This window comes from Molossus molossus, unplaced genomic scaffold, assembly GCF_014108415.1.
Source record: "Molossus molossus isolate mMolMol1 unplaced genomic scaffold, mMolMol1.p scaffold_m16_p_8, whole genome shotgun sequence".
Classification (NCBI taxonomy): Eukaryota; Metazoa; Chordata; class Mammalia; order Chiroptera; family Molossidae; genus Molossus; species Molossus molossus.
In genome coordinates, this window is record NW_023425402.1 from 97,820,395 (window position 1) to 97,847,709 (window position 27,315).

Sequence of the window (27,315 nt, forward strand, 5' to 3'; positions counted from 1 at the left end):
CTCTAACTGCTGAGGCACACCGGCCAGGGCTCTTGGTTTTGGTTTTTAGAACCTTGTCTTTGCTGGCACTTCGCATTAACATTGGCATAAAGAGGGTGCCAAAGTGTTCTCTCTGCGGTTTGGTAGCTGACGTTGGCTTATTTCCATTTTAATCTTCTGCTTCCTCCTGCGGCAGCTCAAGGAGTACGAGGCCCAGCACCGGCAGCCCGCCGCCTTGGATCCTGCCGACTGGCCAGAAGGCTCTTACCCCACGTTTGATGGCTTATCAAACTGCAACGTAAGTTTGCTCCCTCTGAGCACCCTGAACACCTCTGGCAAAAAGAGACGGCCTGCCCAGCTGGCCTTGTGAGTCCTTCCAGCGATGCTCCGCTCCCACCAGGATGTGAAAGTGTCTGTCTCTTTTCCTTTACTCAGTAGAAACTCATCTTGTCAGAAGAGTGCTATGTGTGCTGTTTATGTCTAATTGTAGTAATATGTACATAACTTAAAGTTTACCACTAGAAGCATTTTTAAGGGTTCAGTTCGGTAGCAGTAAGTCTGTGCACGTTGTTGTGCAACCAGCACCACAGTCCATGCGCGGACCTTGTTCGTCGTCTGAAGGAGAAGCCCCGTAACCGCTGGACCGAACTCCCTGTCTTCCTCTCCTCGCAGCCCCTGGAGAACCAGTCCACCTCCAGGCTCTGAATTTGACTCTTCTAGGTACTCATAGGAGAGAAATCATAAAATATTTGTCCTTTGTGGTCTGGTTTATTTCCCTCAGCACAATTTTTTCAAGGTTCCTTTTTGTTGCAGCAAATACTTTATTCCTTTTGATGGATGAATGGGTGGAATACCGATTCTACTGCACATAAAACTGCATTTTGTGTATCCATTCATCTGTGGACACTTGGATGTTTCTACTTTTTGGCTATTGTGAGCAATGCTGCTTTGATCTGTTTGAGTCTCTGCCACCCATTCTTTTGGGTATATACCTAGGGGTAGAGTTTCCGGATGATGAGGTCATTCTGCGTGGAACTTTTGATGAGCCTCCATACTGTTTGCCACCGTGGCTGTACCCTTTCTCATCCCGGCAGTAACGCGCGAAGGTTCCAGGTTCTCTCCCTCCGCTCCAGTGCTCCTGATCTTTCTCCCTTCTTTCGGATAATAGTCACCCAGATGGGTGTGAACTACTGTCTCACTGTCATTTTGATTTTCATTTCCCTGATGACTAAGATGATGAGCATCCTGTTATGTGGGTATTGGCCATTTGTATATCCTCGGAGGAATATCTGTTCCAGTTCTTTGCCCATTCTTGAATTGGGTTGTTTGTTTTGTTGTTGGATGTTAAGTTGTGGGAGTTCTTTTTATGGTCTGGGTATTAATCTCCTATCAGGTACATGATTTGTAAATATTTTCTTCCATTCTGTTCGCATGTTGATTTTTGTACCCTACAACTTTGATACATTTGTTTATTATCTTTAACAATTGTGTGTGTGTGTGTGTGTGTGTGTGTAGTCTTTAGGGCTTTCTCTAGATAAGATCATGTCATCTATGAACAGAGATAATTTTACTTTTTCGTTTCCATTCTGGATGTCTTTTATTATTCATGCAATTTTAATGTGACCAAAACAGTGCTTCTTGATCTAGGGATTTTAGGATTTATAATTCCAGAGTTTCAGACCTACATTTCATGGTGCTGTCATTGAGCTGTGAAGTCTCTGTTACGGAGTATTTTTGTTCGTTAGCTCATCTGTTCCTTACGGTCTAGAAGCAACGCTACCTTCGTGTCTCCAGCCTTTGTCTTCTCCTATGGTTCGTACAGCCAGTCATCGCTCTAAAACATACCTCCTTTCTTGCACTCGTATGTTTTTTCAAAGGCCTGCTTGATGTCCAGTTCTGTCAGAGACAGATGAAGTTTCTGGCACACTCAAGGCCGGATGTGATCTGATTTAATCAGTTCCTCCACTCTCATCTGTCCCCTCCTCCCCTGGCCGTCGCTACTGCAGCCACTCTGGACCCCGCACGCGTTACTGAACACGGCTTGTGTTTTCACACTCCGGTTTCAGTCACACGCTTTCGTCTGCCTTAAATGGGCTCCTTCAAGTTTTTCCAGGTGAAAATGTACGCGTCCTGCAAGGTGAAGCCCAGCTGCTGTGTCCTGCGCAACTTCCTTTAACCTCGTGGGGAGTTGATGGCTCTCCTGGTCTGTGCTTTGCAAAACTAGCTTTATCACGAAGCCTGAATTCCCTAGAGAACCGGAGTTAATGTCTGGCTCTCCCCTCCTTGGAAACTGAGCTCCTGGAGCGGAGGCCCGCCGGGTCCCTGTGTGTCTCCAGGGAGGGCCCAGCTCAGTGCTCAGCGCACGTCGTGTGTTTGAAACATGTAAGGAACAGAGTTGTATCTGAATGTTCATTCTCCTGGCTGCTTTAGGGCATGTTTTATGACGTGCAGTTAGAGACTCGGTCTTTGCCTTTGTTTGCCTCTAAGCCAACAAATGACGGCTTATCAGAAGTGGATATAACCTTCCTGCTACCTTCTTTTCCATGATTTCTGGAATCAAGCACCAGATTTCTGTGGCAGCTAAGAACCCCCCCAAAAAGATGATTAACTTGGAGGCCTTGCCTGGTTTGCTCTTGTGTGAAAGAGGCCAAGACGTTGCCATTTATAATAATCGATGTGTTTTGCGCTAGCCAGCAGCGTGTCCTGGGACTAGGAGTAATCAAAAGAGCCATGTCCGTGGTTTTCAGTGTGCCTTTTTGGGTCTCTTATCCCCAACTGCTAAAGACTAACATAATGTAAGTGTAAATCATGAACTAAGGAATCACAAAGAGTAAATACAGTAACTCAGAACTGATGTGAGTCAACCAACCCAGGGAAGAACACAAAGACCTGTTGTCCACAGTGGTCCTTTAGTACGAGACTCACTGTGCACTGTCCTGATTAATGACATCTGAGTTAAGGGAGGGGTGGTTAGTCGGTCCATTCAGAGAACCAGGACTGTCGTAAAACCCCGCACACTTAGACAGCAAGGAGAGAGGCTTGTCTCATTTAGGGAAAAGTTAATTTAGACTGAGTACTTTAGGCATTTTGAATGAACTGCTAAGAAAGCATTACAAAGTATGGCGTGTTGGACTCCTGTCAGAGGTGAATTAGAACCATCACCTCTATGAGCTGTCCGATGAGATGAGTTCTTCTCAAAGGAAGGACATGTCATTCCTTGAGCAGTTCTTGTTCGCTCAGGGACATCTGTGGCTCTGCGTCAGGCATAGTGCCAGACCTCCAGCTTCCAAAGGTGAGCTGACGGAGAAAGACAGGCCTGCCCCAGGCAGACAGCCCTGCAGTGCCAAGGTTCAAACCACCTCCACATGTGCCCGGCCGGTGTGGCTCAGTGGTTGAGCATCGACCCCTGCACCAAGGGGTTGCGGGTTCGATTCCCGGTCAGGGCACATGGCCAGGTTGTGGCCCGATCCCCAGTGGGGGGCCTGTAGGAGGCGGTCCATCGATGTTCTCTGTCATCAATGTTTCTATCTCTCTCTCCCTCTTCTTTCCTCTCTCTAAAATCAATAAAGAAAAAAAAATTAATATAAAAGAAACTCCATCCAAAATATTCCTTCTCAGTTATTCTAGATTTGCTTGATGGCAGAATAATTAATTTCAGAAAATTCCCCGTCTCGTCCTGTGGCGGCCACAGGCCACAGGTTAGGCACTTTGATGGTCTGTTGTGGGGGAGCCGGGTTTTCCGGTTTTCTAGCGGTTCTTCTCCGTGCTGAGAGGCAGAGCCCACTGCCATCGCCGGGAATGCCCAGGCTGCGGCCGTGTCGGGCATCATAAGGCCTTTGTCACCAGCCCTCAATGCCTGTATTGATGTCCGTCCCGCTTTAGATTTCATTTGCATTGATTTCATAGGCGCCCCCACCCCCATAGCTGGCATTAGATAATTGCGTGTCGCTTCACAATAAATCCATGTTCACATTCCTGGTTTCCAAGAGTGTAAAGGACTAAAGATAGTTACCAAGGAAAGTGAAAAATAGCTTTCTCTTTGCCAGAAGACCGTTGATTCTCGGCTGCTTTTCATTAATAGTAAACTTCTGTTGTGAGTGTTCGAGTCGTTAAACAACTGAGTTTCTGGTTGAGCCCTTAAAACTTCATTCCTTGTTGAACGTCTGAACGTGTATTTTAATAGTTTTTTCATTCCATTTTGGTGAATTGTGTTTTCATGTGCCTCCTGCAGGGGCAAGGTTGAGAGTTCTCATTTTAAGCTATCAACTGTGTTCCTTGCGGTTCAGTTCCGCTTCTGGTTAAGAAAATTCTTAGAGAAATTACGCTCTCCATCTTTGGGGTTTCTACTTTTTTATTTTTTCCTCAAGGCATACATTTTAGTAAATGAGTTTTTATGTTTCTACAAGTAGGTACTTCAGAGTGGGTGACCTGTGCCTGGTGCTTAAACATTAATGAAAAGGCCGGGAAGGAGCATCTTTCCCAACGATGGCAACTTGATGATTCGATGCTGATGCTGTTCAAATTCCCTTGTACGATACATAACGCATAAAGAAAGAAATGAAAGTGACAGTAAGGCCAGCAAAGCACCAGTGCTGTTAGAGCCCACGACAGACACCACTTGGTCCCTTCCGTGGCGCCACTCTATCCAGAACATGTCCCGGAAAGAGCCGGCATTGTGTTTGTGCGTCTGGAGCTCCTCACCAGGGTGAAGCAACGACAGGGACATGGTTTGTGGCTGAGTTGTTTTGAAAAGCGAGTCATTTCATAACTGATCGCTTTTCCATTTGGGGAAATTCAGAGTGGAAAAAGGTCCGGGCAGAGAATGCTCTATAGTGTCCTCACTGCGTTGTGACAATAACACTGCATGTCCACGTGGGCGCCTCTTTGCAGGCTTTCATTCCAACTCTAAGTATATCTTTGCCACTGACCTGGTTTGGGATGTAGGGGAGCCATGGGATGGAACTGTGTTTAAAACTGGGGGTAACAGAGAGACAGAGCACCGGGTAGTCACTCTCTCCACTTTTCACAAAAGACTATTTTAAGTGTTTCCTTGATTGAGGACTTCCAAGCTCTCAACAAAAATATCCCCCTATTATGAGATGTTTTGGGTGGCATAATGGAAGACTGTGAAATCTTTTGGGGGCTTTCTAAAATTATAAACCGTGAACTCGTGTCTTGCCAGCAGACAGACTTGACTTAGGCTGTGGAGTCGTTGCCCCTGCGTCGGCGGCCGTGTCTTAAGCCAGAGGCGCAGGTGCAGCATTTTGGTCGGCAAGGCCGGAGCCTTGGTCTCATCCAGGACTTCCCAAGAGACAATGTGCTGAAGCCAGGAGCACACGCCACAAAGTTACTGTTTTGGTGGTTCTTGTAATGAATGGTTTAATTTCTATTACGGCCAAAGAAAAGGCTAATGGTTCAGTCACTTAGTACAGAATGTGGGGAGCAGAGCTGGTGCTCACGGGGTGCCGCCTGGGGAGCAGAGTGCTGCTGCTGCTTTGTGTGTCGTCCAGTACCCACAAAGCTCCTGTTGGATGTTCTGGGTTAAACCAGATTTTGAGAAGATGGGCTAATCTTAATGTGTTCATTTTGAGTATGTTTCTTGTACTTGGGTGAACTTCTAGACAGTGTCCCTGAAATAAAATTTATCAGAAGTTTTATTTTTATATTTCAAAGGTATCAAAAGAAAATATAAAGCAGATATCATTAGCTTTCTCCTTTGGGGACATCTGATCCCTAAAGAAGACTCTTTAAAGATGACAATACATGATGAATATACAAAATTTTCTTCCACCGTTAGATATTCTCAGCAATTGGAAAAAATATATGATTTTCGTATTCTTGCTGACTTTGAGTGAATAGTTAGTGGATGCATAACTTATGTGAAGATTCACATATACCACAGTGTTAGAGCTGGCCTTATAGGTTCAGTAAAACTGTCTCTAGGAAAATGGTTGACCCTCTTTCTACTTTTAGGCTTATATTGTTTGTGTATTGTAAGAAAATTTGAGAATAAATTCCAAGCATAAAAGTAACTTATATTTCTCAAGAAACTGTTTGCTTTGAATGGTTTTTAAAAATAGTTCTTTTGCTAGAGAATTTCCCCCCATAACTCTTATGTTACAGATTTCAGTTTAAAAGGATTCTATTTGGCCAGGTCAGTTTTGATTGGGGTTAAAAAATGGTTCTGCTTGTTGAAGCTTTGATGGTTATATTAGTTAGGACTAAACTCACGGTGGTTAGATGTGTACTTCGGATCTTTATTTATTTATTTAATAAAAATAGTTTTCATTGATTTTAGAGAGAGGGCAAGGGGGAGAGAGAAAAAGGGTGAGAGAGAAACATCCATCTCTCGGCTACCTCCTGCACGCCCCCTACTCGGGGTTGAACCTAAAACCTGGGCATGTGCCCTGACCAGGAATCGAACCAGCGATCTTTTTGGTACATTGGACAAAGCTCATCCAACTACACACTGGCCAGGGCCAGCGCTTTGTTTCTTGAACAGAGTAAGAGCTTTTTACTCATTTGACTTGTAATATGACCAGGAAAAAGAAAGAAGTCCTGCCTGGCGATAACGTGCCCAATAACGTGCCCGCAGGCGATCACACGCTGCGCCCTCGGACAGACAGCACGCTGTGCACCATGCTTCGTGCCCCGGGCTCCAGTCATCAGCACGCTTCTAAACCTTTCCGAGTGTCACCATGTTAAAAGTAACGTTTATTGATTCTGGTATTTTAATGCAGACTTGAAGCCTTCAGATGGTTATTCAGACTTTTATGGATACTTTCTATAATTGAAAAAAAAAATTGCCTGTGTAGGAATGTACAGGAGGAACTATTACTCTTCATTTTAATAAAAGTGATTTTGAGACTAAAATGAGAGTGAAACAAGGCAGTGTTAAAATTCTCTTTGGAAGGTGAAAAGTAGTGATGCTTTCGACCTACAGCTTATGGTGAGCGTAAGACAAACTCGTTCCCCTGGAACAATATGCATAGCGAAGCCCTCGGAGAAAAGTGAGTTTTGTTCTAAGTCGCGGTGAGTGACGGAGAAGCACTGCTTGGATGACTGGTCATTTTCCAGAGCACCCTCCCGTCCCCAGCCTTCGCCCGGGACGAGGGCCAGAGTCTGAGGCGAGTGTTTGCTGTGAGTCCTTAAGATCATCAAATTTAAAACAAAGTTGGACAAGAAGGAGCCTCTGGCCTCAGGACAGCCAGGCGTTTGCGCCGCGTGGGTCGGCGAGGGGCTGGCTAAGGTCACAGGCTTGCATCAGATTTGGGTTCAGATCCCTGCCATCTGTTAAGTCTGCAGCTGTAAGCGAACGTGTCATCTCCTTGTGCCTCAGTTCCTTCCTCTGGAAAACAGGGACATGATGTCTCTCCCACATGGGGGTTGCCAGGATGAAATGACACAAAGTACCCAATGGATGCTGGCTTCTGTTACATTGCGTGAAGATATCCTACCTTTCCACTAACTGTTATTCTGAAAATACTTGAGTTCCCTTAAAAGGCTTTTTTTTGTATAAACCATTAACATGGTAGCAAGATTTATTCTTAGCAGCGGATAGGCGGGAGTTGTCAGCGTAATGTAAAGAGTGCATAATGACTTGGGTATGCTTTTACCAATCACACGATCCGTTTATTTTCAGTTTCAGAAGCTGTTACTATATAAGCGGGGTTAGGGCTGGGTCTGGGAAGAAGAAGCAGTTAATCGTACTGACATTATCTGGGGTCATATAGTGCTAATAAGGTGGTCTCATCAAGTGCATGGTGTGGCCTTCCATACCTGTTATGTCGGAGGGCACTCTCAAAGCAGACCCAGGAATAACCGGAAAGCTGGCTCTTGGCACCTGGCACCTGGCACTTGGCAAGCTAACCAGGTACATCTGTATCTCCACTGGTTTGTACGGTTACAGAGTTCCAAGTGCTGCCTGTGACCCTCCTCAACATACCAAGGGCCACATGAACAAAAATAAATGACAAAATACTCCGGCTACCTAACCTGCGGGTAGCTATGTTTGAAAAATGTTAAATCTAAGATCGCTTTTGATACACTCCAGTCTGTTGTTCTCAGAGTAGGTTGAGTCATGTGAAGCTGAACTATAAACACGGCGATTTCTGTTGTTCTTCCCAGGACCTGAGTGGCAAACAGAGCATACTGCGTTTCCCCAGCTAGCTGATGGTATCTTAAGCGCACATGTTTGCAATATAATCTGGGTTAAGGTTTGGTATTTAGAGTTGCAGTGCCAGTTTCTTTCTTTGCTCTCCGGAGTGACTTCAGGGAGGTTGGCAATTAGAGGATGTACATCACTTGTTCAGTGTTATTGATTCATCCCATGCTAATTCCTCCTTAAATCGTTTGCCCTAATGACAAATCTTAAATAATGGATGGGTTGGAGAGATACCCAGGCCCTGTTGTGGTTCATGAGTAGGATCCTGACTGAAGGTCACCTCCAACCTAAGTTAACTTACTGAAATCTCAGGCTACTCATCCCTTTAGGGTCCATTTGAATTTTAAGCCACCACAGTTGCCCATTACATCAAAACAGCACTGTAGTCAGTCATCAGACAATGGCATTCATTTGAAAAGCCATGTTTTCCCAACCAACTACAAATTCAAATTATTCACAGAATAATTTCTGTAGCAACACCCCCTTATTGTCTTCTCTGTCTTTGTTCCTTTCCCTCCTTGTACCAGATCACACCCTTTCTTTGATTACTTGTTCGATTCCTAGCAGGACACTTCTCACCTTGCACTCTTGATTTAGGGTGAAGGTGAAAGAATGTCATCTTGACAATTCTTGTATTTATACACTTATTCAGTACCTACTACATGCTAGTCCCTGTACACAGGGGACTTGTATTTAAGAAGAGACACACAGGTGGATATTAAGGGGTCTTAATTGGGATATTTCTACATAGTGCAATAAGTACTCACGTTAAGTCCAGTAAGCCCTGTGAGGGGTGTGGAAACCTCCCCAGAGAAGGTGGTTCGAACCATAGGAGTTCACCAGGAGACAGAAGAGGAGTATATGTCAGGTAGAGAGAACAGCGGGGTCAAAGACCCAGGTAAAGTACTGGGTACCTCTTAAAACTTGATCAAAAGAGAAAGTGGATTTAAAGAATACAGCTTTTCTCTGTATCAGCATTTTGACTTTTAGATTCTGTTCTTTGTTCCTTCTTATTTATACATTTAATTGAAATCGGCTGTAATTGGTTCTCTTGGTCCTCTGTTTTCTTATGACTGCAATTTTTAAATATATGTTTGTGTTTTTCATCTGGTCTTTGTAGTCTCCCTTCATAGAATTCATGTTGTTTTGTTGTTGTTGTTAATCCTCACACCCGAGGATATTTTTCCATTGATTTTTAGATAGACTGGAAGGGAGAAGGGGAGAGAGAGAAACATTGATGTGAGAGAGACACATTAATTAGTTGCCTCCTGCACGACCCTGACTGGAGAGGGATTGAACCCACAACCCAGGTATGTGCCCCTGACAGGAAATCAAACCCAAGACCCTTCAGTCTGTGGGCCTGATGCTCTAACCGCTGAGCCAAACCGGCCAGGGCTGAATTTGGGTTCTCAGGAAATTATTTTATAGAGTGAAAAAACTGTTAGGGATTTCTCCCTGTTCCTTGAGTTATATTTTCTTGTGATAGGACAAGAAATCCTGGGGGATTAAAAGACAAAATCTTGGCATTTTTCTGTTTTTCCTCCTTTCTTCTTTCCTCCTTGCTCCAGTGTGTTTGAATAGCTGTCATGCCTTTCATGCCTGGGCAGCTTGGATCAGATTTGCTATCTGTGCTGATATACCGAGGACTACTTCTTGACCTTTTGCCATGTTATCTGATGATAGATTGTTTTCCTTTCTTCCGAGCTACAGTGGAGGGCTTTGTCCGGTGGCCCACTTGTTTCTGACCACCGTGGGCTGCTGCGGTGGCCAGGGAAGGGGGAGACCACTGAGGCGGATCGCGTTCCCCACCGGGTACCTGAGCTCTGCCTCCTCTCACCCAAGGTTTTGTTAAATGTAGAGCATCGTGATTCAAGCTGCTGCGCTCGTGGACAGGCGCAGGGTGAGGCATAGCCAGTCTGCCTCAGTTCATGTCTCCAATTCCCGGTGAATTTCTAGAGACTTCATTTCAGTCAGGATCAGCCTTACTGATGGCTTTCCTTCTTTCCACTCGTTGCTCTCCTGAAGTAACTTGCCCTGTTCCTGCCTCAGAAAAGGACTTTAGAAGCTGCGCAGTTTGCTGCTTTTCAGATTTGAGGTTCTAGGAAATAGTTCTCAAGATTCCCACCCATCAGGCTATTGGGGAAGTGAGGGCCTTTTCCACAAGTCTTCAGGAATTTGTTTCTTAACTTGATCATGGAGTTTTAAAGTTTCATATATTTGCGTATGTGCCTTTCCTTGTTCGGCTGCTCTTGGTAGACTGTGCAGATTGGGGTGGGGGGCTGGTGCTCGTTTTGTTAACTGAAGGATATTCTGTGGTTCCGTCTCAGCGGTCGTCACAGACGTGAGAGCTTTGTCAACCAGGTAACCACACGCAACCTCTCGAGTCTAAGGGATCCCTTTTCTAAGGATTCAGCCTAGATTTCTATCATTTGAAAGTAAATTTACTTACTACTTATTCTACAGACAAAAGGAGAATTACGTTAAGGTTGTAGATCGTGACTCTGGGAAATGACTTGGCCCACCTGCCTCCAGCTTCAACGGAGGGCGAGGCCGACCTGGCGGCCCCGTTCTGATCGTTCTGATCTGATCGTTCTGATCGGAGGAGCGAGCGGGGCCCACACCCTCCCTCCCCTCCCTGCAGCTCCCTCGGTTGTTTCTACGCTGTCGTGTGCCTAGGCAAGGGTGTGTGGCAGCTCTGTCCAAGAAGTCATCATGCCTGACCCGTAAATCAGTCAGTCTGAGATGCCTTAAAAGCGCTAGGACTTTGCGAGCACCGCCCTGTCCCACAGGAGACTTAGCTTCTGGGAGGAAAACGCGCATCGGCTCCAGCAACCGGAGCCTCCAGCGCATGTGTAATGCCCTGCTTGGCAGTCCTGGCCTGAATCATCCTTTTCCACGCACGGACTTCGTGAGAATCGAATGCCCTGGGGCAGGAGTGGCTTCGGTGTTTGGCTGGAGTCTTCAGTGTGCCTGACACCATAGATTTGCTTTTGGTCACACTGTCCCCCGATTACCAGAGGGCTGCCCAGCGCTGGTGACCACCTTCTCACACTTCCTTGTTAACTCACCTGTGGGAAAGGTGACATCTCAGGCTGAAAAATCTTCCAAAGATTTACCGAGTGAAAAGCAAGTCATTTCTCTTTCCTCCACTCCCCTCCCGCTCCGCACCCCTTTTAGGAGAAGGAAAGACATTTTCTCTGTCTCGAGGTGACCTGCAGAACTGGGGGGCTTACCTGCATTCTCAGTTTCTCTACACCTGCTTGGCGGTGGGACTCCTGAGGTCTTATATATTCTTTCTCCTCCTCATGGGGAAAGTTACAGCATTATTGGGGGGCTACTAAAAGCAATTCAAAGTTCATGAGTCTAAGATATGGGGTAGAGGTTATTGCAGAAGGTAGCTTTTACTTGCTGCTCCTTGGGTTATATAGTTTTTTAAACAGTTTCTTAAGTGAATCAAGTGCTGAGAAGCCTTGGCCCCTAGGGGATGGTAACGTTACCTCCACTTCTCTGTACTTTTTACAAATTCAAGTGTATTGTGGTTTCCTCCTCTTTTGCCCCTCCCCCTCCTTCAAATCTGGCAACAAGCAGTTAATTTCGAAACTACCAGAGAAAGTATTTCAGTGTTACGCTGCGCTCTGGGAGAAGAATGGAATCTCATTTTTTTTTCCATATACTGACAAAAATTTTCTGATTTCAGAGAGCAATGATGTCACCAGCTAATGAGCAAACTATTTCTTACTAAACAGATGCGTTCTTCCCTTCCCTTCATCCTTTGTGAAATAAAAAAAAAAAAAAGGAAAAAAACACCCACAATGTGTTTTATATTTTATTACTCTGACAACTCATAAACACTTTTTAAAGTAATTTTGGCTTCTTTCAAGAGTGAGACGAATTGTTTTACAAACACAAAGAATCACATTGACCTGGTGGCTGTGGCCAGAAGGCCCCTGCTGTGGCCAGACACCTGGCTGGAGGCAGCACCACTATCTTGAATTTCCATGCCTGCCCAGAGCCAGCATGGTGCCCCAAGGTAGGGAGTGACCTTGAATGCATCACTTCTTGGCCTAGTGGTAGGCGATGAGGAATGTTGGAGAAGATGGGCCCAAATCTGCTGTTGATTGTTGTCACATGGTGTTTATAAAGGCAATAGCATCAGCTGAACTCTCCTTGGACTGTCCCAGGTCAGGGCGAGAGAGGAGTTGGCCACAGGGCCACCTAAACACTGGGCTTCTAGGCTCATCTGGGAACATGGGAAAGCTCCCGACCCCTGGCAAATGCCTTTGCCCTCACGGAAGCACCTCCATTTTCCAGCCACGGGTGAGTTCTTCCATGTCCCCAATCCCCGTGTCTCTTTGTTCTTCTTATGTGTTTATCACAGTTGACTCACATGAATCATATTTGTGAATTTCTCTTGGGCTGTCATTTTAGAGTAAAAGAGTAAAAACTGTGTAAGTCCATGTAAAGCCAGCTTACTCGTATTTCCAGACCTCATTCTTGATTCTCTGTGTTCATTCATTCATTCATCCATTCATTTCAATTAGGAAATAACTGCTTAGCACAAATATAGATACATTTGTTCTTATCTGAGTGGGAAAAAACTTGTAATGTTTTTGTTGGCAGTTGTGTGGAGAAACGGGCACTCTTTTTATACTCCTCTGACATTTAAAAATAACACAGTGCTTTTTCTGAGCAAATTGTTAATGTGTATCAAAAGATCTAAAGGTAGGCCTATTTGATTACCCATCACTTCTATGATCTAATCTATTCTATAGAAAGGTTAGATGTCTTAGAAATTTTACAGTCAAGTGTTCATCAAAGCATTGTTTCAATATTGAAAAATTGGAAACATGCAAATATCCAGAGATGGGGGTGGTATTTAAATAAATTATGGTGTACTTCTGTGACTGACTGCTGTTGAATTATTAATATATTTTTATCTGTTGAATATTTGTTGACGTAGGGAAATGTTCACAATTTTAAAGTGCAGGTTATAAAACAGTTTGAACAGGATTTATCGAGGGTTCTCTAAAGAAAACCTTTTCAGCCATATGGACTCAAAGAGGGTCACACTTATAAGTGAGCACTTTATATTTCTTTTTACACCGTGTTTTTATATGAGGGAGGCTTTGGAGACCCTTATAATGACGTTGGGAGGTAGAGCAGCTAAAGAACGCAAGGTCATCATATTTTGTAAAAACAAAACATTGAAACACAAGAATGTATTGTGTGTGTGTGTATGTGTGTGTAACAAGTGGGTGGACATAAACCAAAATATGACTAGTTTTTCTATTTGAGTAGGGGAATGTAAGTGATTTCTCGTTCTCTGTGTGCATTTCTGCATTTTTGTCTGTAATTAAATATAGATCATGTGTAATCAAACAAACGATAATTACTAAAATACAGATAAAGAAATGAATGTGACACAGCTCACTGTCCTCGTGAAGTTTAGTGAGGGGCTAAGTAACACAGTCATTATAGCATATTTGGCTGGGTCCTATGGCATAGACTGCTTAGGTTGTTGTAGAAACACACAGCCTAAGGAAAATGGGAGGACGGCTTTCCGGGGGTGACACATGGGAATGAATCTTGAAGGATTAGAAGCTAAGGAGGTGAATGAGGTGGGCAGAACAATTTCCCAAAACAGAACCTGCAAGTGTTAAGGTACACAGGCTCATGCGATCACAGGTATTTGAGATGCTCGGAGGGTAAGAACTAGGTGCATGAAAGACCCTTTCCACGTAGTGTCTGCATACTGGACATGAGGGTCGGGCTCTCACCATGCAAAGGCATGTTTCATGATAAGGCCTTTGAACTTTTTCCTGAGGAGCTAATGAACAGTCCTTAGAATAAAAGGCAAATCTGTCCTCAGCAAATTTGCACACCTACTGTGTGCTGGTTAAGCTCAAGTCTGCTGTCCATTAAACAGAACAGCGATACCCTGTCCTCATGAAATGTGGCCCCACTGTTTCCACCTCCCCTCTATCAGGAAGCTTTCCAGGGTAGCCTGGCCCAGCCTAGGCTTTCAAATACCCCGCAGTGTATTCTGATACACAGCAAGGGCTGGGAGCTTAAACCTCTTTATTCCACACTGATGACACATACTAGTGAGGGGGGACAGGCATGCTCCCCGGCCCTGTGAACCTTCCTGTCTTCTGAGAGATGAGCCTGTGTTGGGTGCCCGGGGGACAGTGAAAAGGGGTGTGCAGGAGTTGGCCTCTAGGGGGACCAGGAGGTGCGTTCTTCACTCCGGTCTCACAGAGCCTGGCTCAGTTTCTGCCGAACTTCCCGCCGATCTCACACTGATAGAGGCTTGGCTACCGACCAGGCTCTCGGACTTCAAGATCATCTTTCATCTTCCCAGGAACAGAGGAAGCTTATTTCTGCCTATTTGAAAAATAAGACACGTTAAGAAACCCGTCCAAAGCCACACGCTATTCACAAGTGGCAGCAGGGGCCCGACTCCAGCGTTCCTAGTTCTGCTCAGAGTCTTCTCTCCTCGAATCGAACTGCTCAGACCCCGCCTGGATGCACCAGCTTTCGCATGTTTTCTTTGCTTTTGCTATTTATACAGCACCTAAAACAGCAATTTGGAAGAACTGATACAGGTCTTGTTTGAGTTCCGGTCAGTAACAACGTGTGTGGAAAGCCCTCACTGAGCTCTAGTTGTCAATTATACTTAGACAGTTTTGAAACTCAGATAAATATTATTTTCTTCATTGATTTTAGAGAGAGAGGGAGAGAGAGATAGAAACATGGATGAGAGAGAACATCGATTGGCTGCCTCCTGCATGCCCCCCACTGGGGATCGGGCCCACAACGGGGGCATGTGCCCTGACCAGGAATTGAACTGGCGACCTCTTGGTGCATGGGTCGACGCTCAACCGCTGAGCCACACTGGCTGGGCTGAAACTAAGATAAATATTGCTCAACCACATTTACGTGGAGGAAGATTAAGACTCATCGAAATGAAGCCATTGGCTGGAGGACTTGGAAATTCAGCCGGGTTGTTCCAGCTCCAAACACCCTGGGCTTCCGTTTCCCCTTTACCCCACTCTCCTGTGGGAGTGCCCACATTTTCTTAGCCATCTTCAAGTAGCAAATTCAACCAAGGACTTCTACTGAGAGTGTTAAGGAATTTTAAGCATAGTGTTGCGTGCAGTGTGGTTGTCAGTCTTGGGTGAAGAAAACCACAAAGGTGGGTGGTGCAGGAGCAAAACCGCGAAATCTTGGATTCTGCCTCCGCCGATTACCGTCTGTGAAATGAGATCTTCCATCCGAGTGCTCAGCACGGTGCCTGGGAGCTGGGAGCATTGGATACATATGGTGTTGGGAGTGCACATGGAGGAAGCACCTGCCACCCCTTACAGCCCAGGTGGGCCCTCAGGTGGCAGTGGGGAAGGTGGTGTGTGTGGAACCAGAGTGGACGGATTTGTGAAATGAGAACAAGGCCGAATAGGGAAGGTGTGGCGAATCCTTGCAGGAGAAATAATATGAAATCCCATAAGGAGTAGGAGGAGACATTTCTGGGGCAGAAAGTTGGGGCAGCGATGGATTCTTGCTGAAAAGTGAGAGATGCCACAGGGGCCCCGAGAAAGAGCAGGAAGGTGCTCAGGAAAAGGGGGTGAGCTCTGGAAGTCCATGGAACAGCCCGGGATCTCCTCGTGGCAAACATGAGTGTATTTGTATTGTGCAATATCTTTCCAGGAGAGGGTACCTTGCGTAAGACATAAAGACCCACACCACGGGAGAGACAGCTCATGCTGTACAGTGGGAATATATGCCTTTCCCAGCTGAATTTAGCCCTGAAATTACAGACTCAACAGGCAACCCGTGACCTGAACACTTCATAAGGGGGCAGTCCTATCTCGCTTAGATGATGTTCTGCTTAAGTAACAGCATGTGCGTGTTGCTCCCTAGACACCCCTGAAAAAGTTAAATGACGGTCTTGTGCCACAGTCCCCATGCTCACGTTCCCAGAATACAAGAGAAGTCGGCTGCTCCTGGAGGATGGCTGAGACAGTTTGGAAAGGGTTTTAGAAGCGGCAGTGAAGGGGAGGCTGCCCTCCACTGACACTGGTTAAAATAGAAAAAGGAGTCTGGAAAGAGACAGCGAGAAAGCGACGACTCTAGGAGCAAACCAAAATCATAAGTTTTAATTCCGTAATTTCAAAAATAGCCATTGGAAGGTGTCTATTTTCAATCGCGACAACTTCCCTCAGGGGCTGTTTAGAAGAATATCTGCAAAAGAGATCTTTTCTAAGTGCAGTCGCTTCTAGGGGTTGGTCCTCGTCCGGATTTGCTCAGATTCTCGCGTTCTTTTTTTCCTCTGGAATTCCATAGACAGTAATTAAGGAACTGGGGGCCAGCGGGAGGTCAGGGAGCCTTCGTCAGTGAAAACAGGGATTGTTTGCCACGTACAACACTCCCTTTTTTCCTTGTGGTGAATAGAAGATTTGCTTAGAGCCGATGACTTATGCCTTTCTTACAAGTTATGCAGTTAGCAAGTTGCCGGGGACTCAGCAAGCAGCAAGCAGCTAATCGAATCCAGTGGCGTCACTTTCTTTCCCTTCGGATCCTGGACTGTGCAAGCGGAGCCTGTCCGATCATGTAACTCAAAGGAGCATGTTCCAGAAGTGCCTGATCCTGACTTCGAGATCAGGGTTGACAGAACAAGGGTGAAGACTCTCTCCAAGTGGGGAGGGGGTGGGGGGTGCCGGACGTGCTCAAAATTGCCCCTTAGGCCTGCTAAATGCCGAAGCCGGTAAGTTCGCTGGGTGTGTGGAATGCAGAAGGGAAAATGTGCTTTCTGTCACTTCAGGGCAAAGCTCTGGGTTGCTCCCGGCTGTGGTGCTTTTTCCTCTCTTCTCTTCAGAGGCCTGTCGATTGGTTCTGCTTCCCGGGTGTACTTCCCTACCTTGTAACTGAGCATTCTGTCCTAGCCTGCTGTCCCAATAGGGCATCTCTTTTGGAGGAGAGAAGTGTGATTTTGAAAGTTCAGTGAGAATGTGAGGGATTGAGTGTACAGGCTGGGAGCTCAGTTGTCAGTTGTGAAGGCTGTCAGTGTGGAGGACCTGACTTCAGACGGTGTTGTCCATCGCTTTTCATAAAGCTACAGCCGATGGGCTTCCTTCCCTTAACTTGCAGGTAGATGCCATTGATCAAGAGGACCGAGGAGATTGAAGTGTCTGTCTGCGTGTGTGCTGAGTTAGCCAGAAATGATTGTGTGAATTTCACAGGCGAATACATTTCCAGTTGCGAAATCCTTTTCAGAATGCTTATGTATCTTCTAGTGTTATGTGCTGGCGGGGGGGAGGAAAGTTGACTTAGTGTGGCTGTTAATTGAGACTCTGTGTGGGGTGTTTGGAGCTGGAGAAGTGAGCTGAGTGTGTTTCTTCCGAAGGCTGAGTTGTAATCCTGTGCTCGGTGTGGTCTCAAGCTATCCCCAAAGGGTTCTGGTTGCTCCTTGCGGTTTAACCCGTATTCCAGCCTATCACTGTGCCTGCACCACTGTGCCATGCGGCTTGTGTAAACATTTGTTTATTGTGTCATAGTCGCAAGAATTGCTGTTACAGGGTCCATCTAGTGAAGTTTGTTACCGACCTGCAATGACAGGCTTAGGGTGAACAGCGAGGCACACTTTGAGTTTGCGCCCGTCCACAAATGTTTGTATCAGCAGATGCTATTAATTGTGTTCCTTCCAGTCATTTTTAATGTCTCTGTGTTGTGAAAAGTTCTCCACGCTGGCTCCATGTCTTTCCTATTAGAACATTGCAGATGTGTCAAGGACACACATGTTCCAAAAGAAGCTGAGCAGGAAGGAGGCTCCACCCTCCGTCCCAAGCCAAACGCCCCCCTTGGTTCCTCATTCAGCACCCTGGCAGGCAGTGGTGTACTATCTCTTTAAAGCAGCTATAGCTTTGTGCTTTGGCTTGGTCACTTTGTTATGGTTTAAAACTGTGGAGCCAGCTGTCTGCAATCTGATGTAATGTTGCCATGGAAACCAGAAATGAAACACTTAAGCATTCACCACAGAATTACTACATATAACATTAGCCAAAGTAATTAAAAGTTGAGCCATATGGGCTTTCTGGTGGAAAAATCTGCAATAGAGACTGGAAATCAAATGTTTCTATTTACAATGTTGTAAATCCACTTTTCCACATCCTTTGGTGGGATCAATTAATTGCCCTTTTCCCCTAAAGGTTTAGAGGTGGGAGATTTTATGCAGATAATTGAGTTTTTGCCTTCTCATTTAGAAGATCATCAAATTAAAGTTTATTTTAGTACTCTGTCCTGGGGTGGGATGGGGGAGGAGAGGAGAGACCATCTCGTGATAGAATGTATATAAATATATACTTTTTTTTACTGTAGTTTATTTAAAACCTTTCTTATAATAGTTCTGAATTTATTTCTTGCTATCAATTATTCATTTTGTATATAGTAAAGATTTTCTTCATCTTCTACTAAGGTCCTCCAGGTGGGAAGATTTCTTAATTTAAAAAATTGTAAATTTTTGCACCCCCATATCTGGAAGTATATTTTCATTTTCTGAATAAAAAGACACACTTTGTTATTTCCAGCATTTGGGAAGAGGCACATGCTTATTTAAAAGGAGAGATGTGAAATGAGAAATTTAAGCTTAAAGGAAATTTAAAAGAAATGCATGCCTTTTACAGAGTCTTTATGTTAAAACAGCTGGAGAGAATTTTTTAAAGGCAAATATTTCACAGTTCTTTTTCCTCTGGACTCAGGAGGAAGTGAGAATTCAACACCTCTCCATCAGTAAAAAACATCTTGGGATACATTGTTCAACTCCAGTAACTTCTAGGCTACTTAAGGGATTTTCTATTAAAATATATATATATTTATATGTGTATGGTTTTTTTTTTTTTTTTTACATTTTTCTTCATATAAATTGTGCTGCACCTATCTTGTCTAGTGCTCAAAACATGGTAATGCAAAGAAAGTTATTGGTTGGTATGATTTGTGATTTGTCAGAGGCAAACACTTCCAAAATCTTCATTTTTAAAAGAAAAATAAAAACCATTAGTTCAAAGTTCTAAAGAGCTTCTGTTTCTCAAAAATAGATGGACCATGTGAAAGCAATAACATAAGTACCTGGACTATGTTACTTTTCAGTGCAGTGAATCTGGGCAAAGGAATGAGGACTGGAGTGGGGGAGGGTCGTTACCTTGAAGTCTATTGTCCTGGTTTAACTCTTCCGATTTCTCCCTGAAAAGTTCCCTCTGGTGGCTCGTTTTCTACCTTTGACTTGTGTCTTTGTGGACTGAAGTTTTTTTGTATTACCTCTTTCTATATTCCATTTCTCTTTTTACTCCCCCCTTTCCCTACATATCCACACACACACATACCCCCTCCAGCAGCAACCCTCAAACTAGGTATGAGGAGTGTATAATACATCATTGATTTTTATCCTTGAATGTAGCTTCCTATGTCTTGATTATAAACAATGTGCTTATTTCATTTGCACTTCAGAATTTTTTAATGTGATGGTTCTAGACATACAAACATATTCTAGGTTTGTCCTTTGGTTATATACAAAGACTTTCTGTAATCTAATGTTGATTCTTCTTCCGTTAGACTTGCCTGGCTTTTGAGATACATCAAGAAGGCAGAATGTTTTTAAATGTTTATGTGTAATTCCATGCATTGTGGTTTTGTTCAGGTGCTGATTACCCAGAAAGAGGGTTAACCAAGTTCTCGTTCCTCTGGTTAACCACTCCAGCCGTTTCATCGCACATAACAATTCAGTCAAGTAAAAATTCAAACCAGACAATATCATTATAGAGTAGGAGCTATATTTATTTCATTTTAATTGTTTCACATTTTGAGGTTTACGCCAAATGCAGTAAGCCTAATTACCAGCATGCAGTGCAGCCTCCTCCCCCCATTACCTGGGCGTGCAATTTCTACTCCTGATCACCAGGTAACCAATATTCAACTTTAATTCTGAGATGTGTATGCAAATTTTATCTAGGGATGTTAGAGATATTGAACATGGATATTGATACCCTTCAAAGAAGGGAAGCCTGAGAAATACCCCTGTCCGATGACTTGTCATTTATGGATTGTAATCATTATTCTCTAGTGGGTGAGTGATTAGCTTAGAGTTGTGCAAGGAGAAAAGACGCTGGGAGCTCCAGGAAAGAGGCCAGGAACTGGGTTGTGTTTCTCTCTTCCACAGAGCCAAAGTGCTGCAGAAATATTTGTAGACTCAAAACGCGCACCATTTTTATACCTAAGTAATTCATATACTCTCTACCCCGTTTCCTCTTGAACTGTTCTCTGCTCACTTGGTTACCTATTTCATTGTCCATAAAGTTGCGATTAATGAGTGCATTACTTGGCGGGCGGGGGGGGGGGGGTGCTCCATATTAGACTCGTGCTCAGAGATGTGGCTTGTTTTTGTCCTTGGTTTGCAGTGGAGGCATTCCGCCCCCTGCTCCTGCAGAGAAGTAGGTTTGAGGAAATGGAGAGAAAGCTGTTGCCAGGATGTGCAGTCTGAGCTGGAGTTGCACCAGCTGCCTAGGGTGTGCCGCGCCTGCGCACTGGCCCGGCTCCGCGCTCCCGGGAATGCCCGCGCCTGGCCCTGCAGCAGCCCGTGTCGTTGGAGACTTCTTTTGCCTTTTTACATTTTGAACAGATAAAACAGAGGAAGCTGCATATTGAATGTTGGAGCTGACTTGGAAGCAAAACCCTCATTTTGTTCACAAGGAAAGGATTGTTTTTTGCCTGGGTTACTGCTGCAGAGAGAAATTTTTTCTCTCTCTGTAATGTTGGATACTTGAGGGAAAACAGCTGGGCTGAGCATACTTGAATCGCTGCAACACGGAATGGGATGCTGGGGAATATGGACTGTGGTGTATGGCTAAAAAGGTCAGCTTTTTCCCTCGTCCCTCCGAGGAATGCAGGGGCTGTCATGCTCGCCTGGTGAGCTCTTGGAAAGAGCTGGGAGAGGCCGGAGGGATGGCTGAGATGTGGCAGGCGGGCCTCGGGAGGGACATACAAGGTGGTTTTTGCATCTCTTCCTTTTTTTCCTGCCCTGCTGGTTTTGATTTACGGAGAGGACTGGAACAAGTCAACAGAATTTTGGTTTGGAGAAGTAGTTGGTGACCACGTTTAAACAGCAAGTCCTGATGGGCCAGACAGATGAGAGCCTGGCCCAAACCACAGCAGTGAAACTGGAATTACAGGGCCGGCCTGGGAGACAGTCCTGCGGAGTTCTCCTAAAAGCACCGGGAAGTAGTTGTGACAAAATGCACCGCATGCCGGTCAAGGGCAAGGGTGTGTGTTGTGCTGCTTAGGACCTGATTCTTCACTCATTAGACCTTAAGATGGTAGGTGGAGCTTCAGGAACCTGTTGGGCATATTTGCCGGTGCCCCGGGTTCAGCTCCAGCACTGCCCCAGTGTACCGGCGGTGAGGCAGGCTCTATACCCTGCTGCAAGAGCAAAGCTCTGGAGCAATTATCCGATTAACTTTTCTTTTGTTTCTTTGCCAGTCAAGAGAACAATCGGATGATGAGACCGAGGAGTCGGTGAAGTTTAAGAGGTTACACAAGCTGGTCAACTCCACTCGCAGAGTGAGAAAGAAACTAATCAGGGTGGAAGAAATGAAAAAGCCCAGCACGGAAGGTAAAAAAGCAAACTCCACCCTGCTTATCCCAAAGCAAATCATATGGGGTCTGTGTTTCAGTAGAAAAAAAGTAAGATTTCAAGTGGAAAATGGATTGGGTTTTGGCAGCGAGAGAGTTGGTCTGCACGTTAGGGCAATGCTCAGCATGTCATGGGATGAAGGATCCGGTGTCCAGAGTTCTAGGGGCTTTGTATTTTAAATGCTAGTACAAAGATGGGAACTGGCGAGTATGTGACAATGAAACCTTCTCCAGGCATTGGCATAGCTTTAATTTTGAGCTCATACAATTTTATATAAACTTTATTTTATAACTTCCTCTTAGTTTAAGCCTCTGCCCCCCAAAGGACAGCGGTTTCTTGCCCAGTGGCTTTTGCCGAAATTTGATACACCTCCATCTCAAACAAACATCTAACAATTAAGGCACTTTATGTCCTTTTGGATCTTTGAGGGATGATTTGTTCTTCCTGTAAACTGTCTCAAGTCTCAGTTCAAATGGGGCTTTAAGGATCTCCCGTGCTAAGTGGATCTTTGAGAGCCGTATTGCTGGCTAAGCCACTTCTCAGATGAAGCAATAATGTCAAAAGGGGGATGAGCTTGGATTTATTGGCATGAATAGTTAACCTTTGAAGTATAATTATGACAGTTTAAATCACACCCCGGATCTGTCTCTCTTTTTGTTAATGTGCATTTGTGGTGTCTTGTAAAATTCTCCCAAGAAGATAAAAGAATAAGATTTCCTGTTTGGAAAACGATAAGTGAATTGGAAAATCACTGGGAAGAATGTCTTTTTAAAAGAAGTAAAAAACATATATATTACTTGCTAAAATGTCACACCTACACTGTGAGGAATTCCAAATTTTTAACATGTAGATTTTAAAAGTATCGTTGTAGAGGCTTTTTTTTTTTTTATACAAAATAAAGTCAAGCTGTAGAGTGAAATCAATTACCCCTTGTTTATGTAGATGGTGGTTTCCTGTTGTTATTATTGCTGGTTTTTATTTTAATTTGTTGTAATTATTTATCAGCTTAAATCCCCTAGACTCTAGGGCCTAGAGGAATATTAAAGGTAAAGGGGTTACTGTAAGAGAGTAGAGGTCAAAGGGAAAAGAAAGGAGAAGAGAGGGAGAGAGATCTGCTTTATGGCCAATTTCATAAACTTCAAGTTGTATTTCATTCTTGGGTTTCGTTTGGGTGTCTTTTTTGCATGTAATTCTGTTTATTTTTGAATGCAATGCTGCTGTTACACATTTGGATGTTTTCAGACCTGTCTATAAGTCATGGTTTTCACCATGGGGAAGACAGCCTGGTTTCCTTTAACTGTGGCAGCTCCCACCGAAATCACACGCACAGTGATGTATATTATATATATATATATATAGTTGTTGTGGATCCTCACCCAAGGATAATTTTCCATTCATTATTACATAGAGTGGGAGGGAGGGAAAGAGAGAGAGAGAGAAACATCGATGTGAGAAAGACACATCATTGGTTGCCTCCCACATGACCCCAACCAGGGCAGGGATTGAACCCATGACCCTTTGATCTGCGGACCAGCACTCTAACCGCTGAACCAAACCAGTTAGACCTCCCTTAGTAATATTAACTAGAACTATATAGAATTGAACTTTGGGGGCATCACATTTTAAAACCTCATGCACTTGACAAAATTAAATATCAAACATCACAACTAGATTGGTGGTTCTTGTTCTTAAATGGATAAGGTGAGTGGAGTAGTTAGTATCGGCCCCTTCATGCATGATAGTCGTGTGTGATGGGGCCGCTTTTCCACTAGAGTAACATTTGTAAAAACGGAAATAGTCTAAGTTCTATATTTATCTCAGAATAAATAATTCAACCAACTCTGAGAGACATGGTTAAAAAAAAGGGAAAACATACCAAAAGAGAGAGCTCTGGGGTAAAGAGTAATGACCGAATGAACTTCTCGCTCTGAACTTTCATTCGTCTGCATGTGAGCTAAGTGTCTCAGATGGATGATGGATTCAGGGAGCCGAGTCCCAAGCGAGTGGGGAGCTGGGATGCCATTTCCTGGGCTTGTCAGTATCACCAAGAGAGGCCCCAGGTGTGTGTGAGGCTCAGGGCGTCTGCGTCGGGCTGCCCCCAGCACCCTGCTAGACAACAACTCCCTCCAACCCTTGCGTAATAGAACTCTCCGCGGTTCCTCATTGGCAGAAGAAGTGGTACTTAGTGCTTTGGCCCCTGCTTCTGCAAGCAGTTCGAATTCATACTCCCAATAGCCCCTGCTTGCTAACCCCAGACCTTCAAAGATGGGATCCTTTTGACTTCTTGCCTGCCTTCCCCAATACTAAATTGTCTGAGTATCTACTAAGAGCGTTCTTTATGCCAGTCACTTTCCCAAACACCTTGAATTTTATGTACCTCTTACTGTAGCATCCTCAGAATAGCCCCCCGAGGCAGGACTGATACCATGCTCCTTTCACGAGTGAGGAAACTAAGACACCAAGAGTGAAGTCATTTACTCAAGGTCACCCCACCGAGCCAGCCAGCAGAAGACCCAAAACTAAGTCCAGGCAGCTGGACTCCTCTACATCCTGGGTCTCCACTCTGCTCCCACCCCCTTCCCTCACTGCTCCAGCTCATCTGAAACCTGATAATGTTTCACTCCCTCTTGTACAGTGCTTTCTAGCATATGGAATACCTTCACACATCTCTTTTTATTTCATGTTGCCCTTTCAGTACCCTAATAGTAGGTTTTACAAAGATAGGTAGGCATTATTACCAGTGAGGAAACAGACTCAGAGACTGAAGTAATTGTCCAAGGTCGTGGAGATTTGGGTGGCAAAGCCAGGGCTAGAATCCAGGGCATAAATCTGTGTTCTCGGCATTAAGTCATCCCATATCCTGTCCTGCCAAAGTCACCTTCCCTTCTGTGTTCTGATCTCAGCTGAACAGAATAGATAAAGGTCAGTATGGGAAGCAGATCACAGCCCGTGATGACGGAGCGAGCACTCTTGATTGCCATTCTCCTGGTGGGGTGGTCACACGTTCGAGTCAGAGGAGAATGGGGGAGCAGGCAGTGTTCTGAACCCAAGGAGTCAGTCTAGGCTGAGGTTTCAGGGCCTGGGTGCTGCAGGCAAGAGAGCCCGTGTCACCCAAGGCTTGCCCTCAGCGCAGGCTGATGTGGCCACTTTGGAGACTTTTGCCACACTTCCTTTCAAACTCCTCCCCAGATGCTGACTTGCAGAACCAGGAAGTAGAGTGACATGTGTCATGGATGTGTGGCCCAGCTGGTTCCAAACTCCAGTGTGACATGGGAGTGTTGGAATCTTTGATGACAACCCTAGAGACAGAGCCCAGAAAATGTTCACCCACTACTAAGTGACAGGTCCTTAAAATGTGTAGTCAACCCACCTGATTTCCCGAAGCCTGTGCGGACTGTGGGTAGATAAGGACCTCTGCATGCCTCCGTGAGCACCTGGGCTGTGGGCAAAGTCCTGATCGTGCCTGGGCTGCTTTGTGCAGGAGTTTGCTCTTGGGCTGCCCGGCCCCCAGGCTGTGCCTCTCGCCTTGGCCGTGGAGAGACCGTATCTAGGAGAGGTCTCCGTTTTACTTCCAGCAGCACAGGGACCCTTGGTCTCCACACCTTATTAGATGTCCTGAGATAGGAGCAGGAAACTGGCATGATATTCACACACTGCCTCTGGTCTGGCGAATTCCTGGCAGAGCCCTAGACCCTAGTCTTGAACTCTCCGGAAAGATCCGGGAATAAATGTTGGGTGAGTGTATTTGGCCTGCAGGAGGACTTTTGACTGGACATAGTTTTGAGTCTCCCTTGCGCCCACCACCTCCTTGACATCAAAGTCCATCTAGGGTTATACTTCATAGCAGTGGTACTTTTTTTCTTTATATTTGTGACTGTGACTCCCATCAGTTGGAAAAGTAAGAAACGTTTCCAATTTTGAAGCACGGCTGCCAGCCCCCTCGTCCTTCCCCCTCTCCGGAGCGAGCGGTCCCCTCCCTAGTCGCCGACAGAGACCCACACACGGGCACCCTCGTTCCAGCTGGTGTCGTTGGTGCCATCCCTCCGTTCCAGGAAACTTTGTATTTTTCCCTCTTCACAGTTCAGCTGGTGGAAAGTGCTCATGCTCCAAAGTTTCCTTATAATTAGAGGGACACAGCCAGAGAGGGTCACTACACCCACAGTTTGACCTACTTCTCTCCTCACATCTGTTCACATCACACACAGAAAAGAACTCAGTTTTCCTGCCAGCAAGTCCAGACCTTTCCACTGGGCTCCGGAGGGCTTGGCACGAGACCTGGGTCCGGCGGAGGCTTTGGGAGCTGGAATCTTGGAGACGCGCTGGAACGCCCGAGGGGCTGCTAGCCCGGCCAGGCCCTCGGATGCCCCCGCTGCTGCCTGGCTTGAGGGGGGTGGCTGGCTGGGATCACTCAGTTCCCTAGGTCCTTGTGTTTGGCCTATCACCTGGGGACCATTTGTCAGTTGCATTTGCAAGGTACACCCCTTCGTGGTGTTTCTACACCCAGACTCCCTGGGTGAATTAATCACTTAAATGGCATATGTACCAGTAAAACGTCACAGTCAGCCACATGGCCCTCATCACACCCCGAGTATAAAAAGGCAACCGGACTCAACAGGAGGGCCTTTCCAAAGGGGAAGGATTCCGAGTCCCAGCTTTTGAGGGTTATTGCACTTAACAAACTCAGGGTTGGGGGGTGGTGATTATCTTCAGATGCTAAGGAATATTGTGGTAATGACTGGCCTAGATTTTCCAAATGGCATTTTGAATAGGTCTGTTAAAGGTGTTTGGGCTACAAAGATTTAAAGGAGGAGAAGAAAACACATCTGAAACCTTTTAACACCAAGCGTGTGTGAAACCATACGTTTGCACGATTTGATTATTTTCTGTTCTCACACGCCTATTTAAGAGGGAGCAGGTGTAGGAAGCAGGTAAGTGACATGGGTCGGGTCGCTGCAGTGTCTGCATGCACCTGCCTATGATTGGAAGGGGGGGGCTGTGAGGGAATGCCAGCCTGTTTCTGGGGCCCTGATGGTGTCTGTTGGTTCTGCACAGGCGGGGAGGAGCCGGTGTTTGAGAGTCCCCCGGTGCTGGACGAGAGGTCGGCCCTCTACTCCGGGGTGCACAAGAAGCCGTTTTTCTTCGATGGCTCCCCCGAGAAGCCTCCGGAAGACGATGCCGACGCTTTCACCACCGCTCCAGCCTCTGGCCACCCGGACACCTGGGCAGCTGGCCGGAAGCTGGTCAAGACCTTCAGCAAAGGCGAGAGCCGGGGCCTCATTAAGCCCCCCAAGAAGATGGGGACGTTCTTCTCCTACCCAGAAGAAGAGAAGGCCCAGAAGGTGTCCCGCTCCCTGACCGAGGGGGAGATGAAGAAGAACCTGGGGTCGCTGAGCCACGGGGTAAGTACGGATGGCATTTGCTTCTATGACAACCAGCGCCGCAGGCACCACCTTCTAGTGTCCCTGGAGGAGGTCCAGAGCGTGCGGAAGCAGATCCG

General features: G+C 45.6%; 1 protein-coding gene across 2 annotated transcripts in view; it reads left to right on the top strand.

Annotated features, from left to right (window-relative positions):
* SASH1 (SAM and SH3 domain containing 1) overlaps positions 1–27,315 on the top strand; it is a 171,406-nt gene that overhangs the window by 113,071 nt on the left and 31,020 nt on the right. The window contains exons 8-10 of one of the 2 annotated variants that reach the window (XM_036249202.1): positions 176–277; positions 21,665–21,797; positions 26,871–27,217. In XM_036249202.1, coding sequence (XP_036105095.1) covers positions 176–277; positions 21,665–21,797; positions 26,871–27,217 — 582 coding nt within the window. Of the gene's footprint in view, positions 1–175; positions 278–16,853; positions 16,905–21,664; positions 21,798–26,870; positions 27,218–27,315 lie in introns of those variants that run through there. The other variant, XM_036249203.1, reaches the window with a different exon arrangement.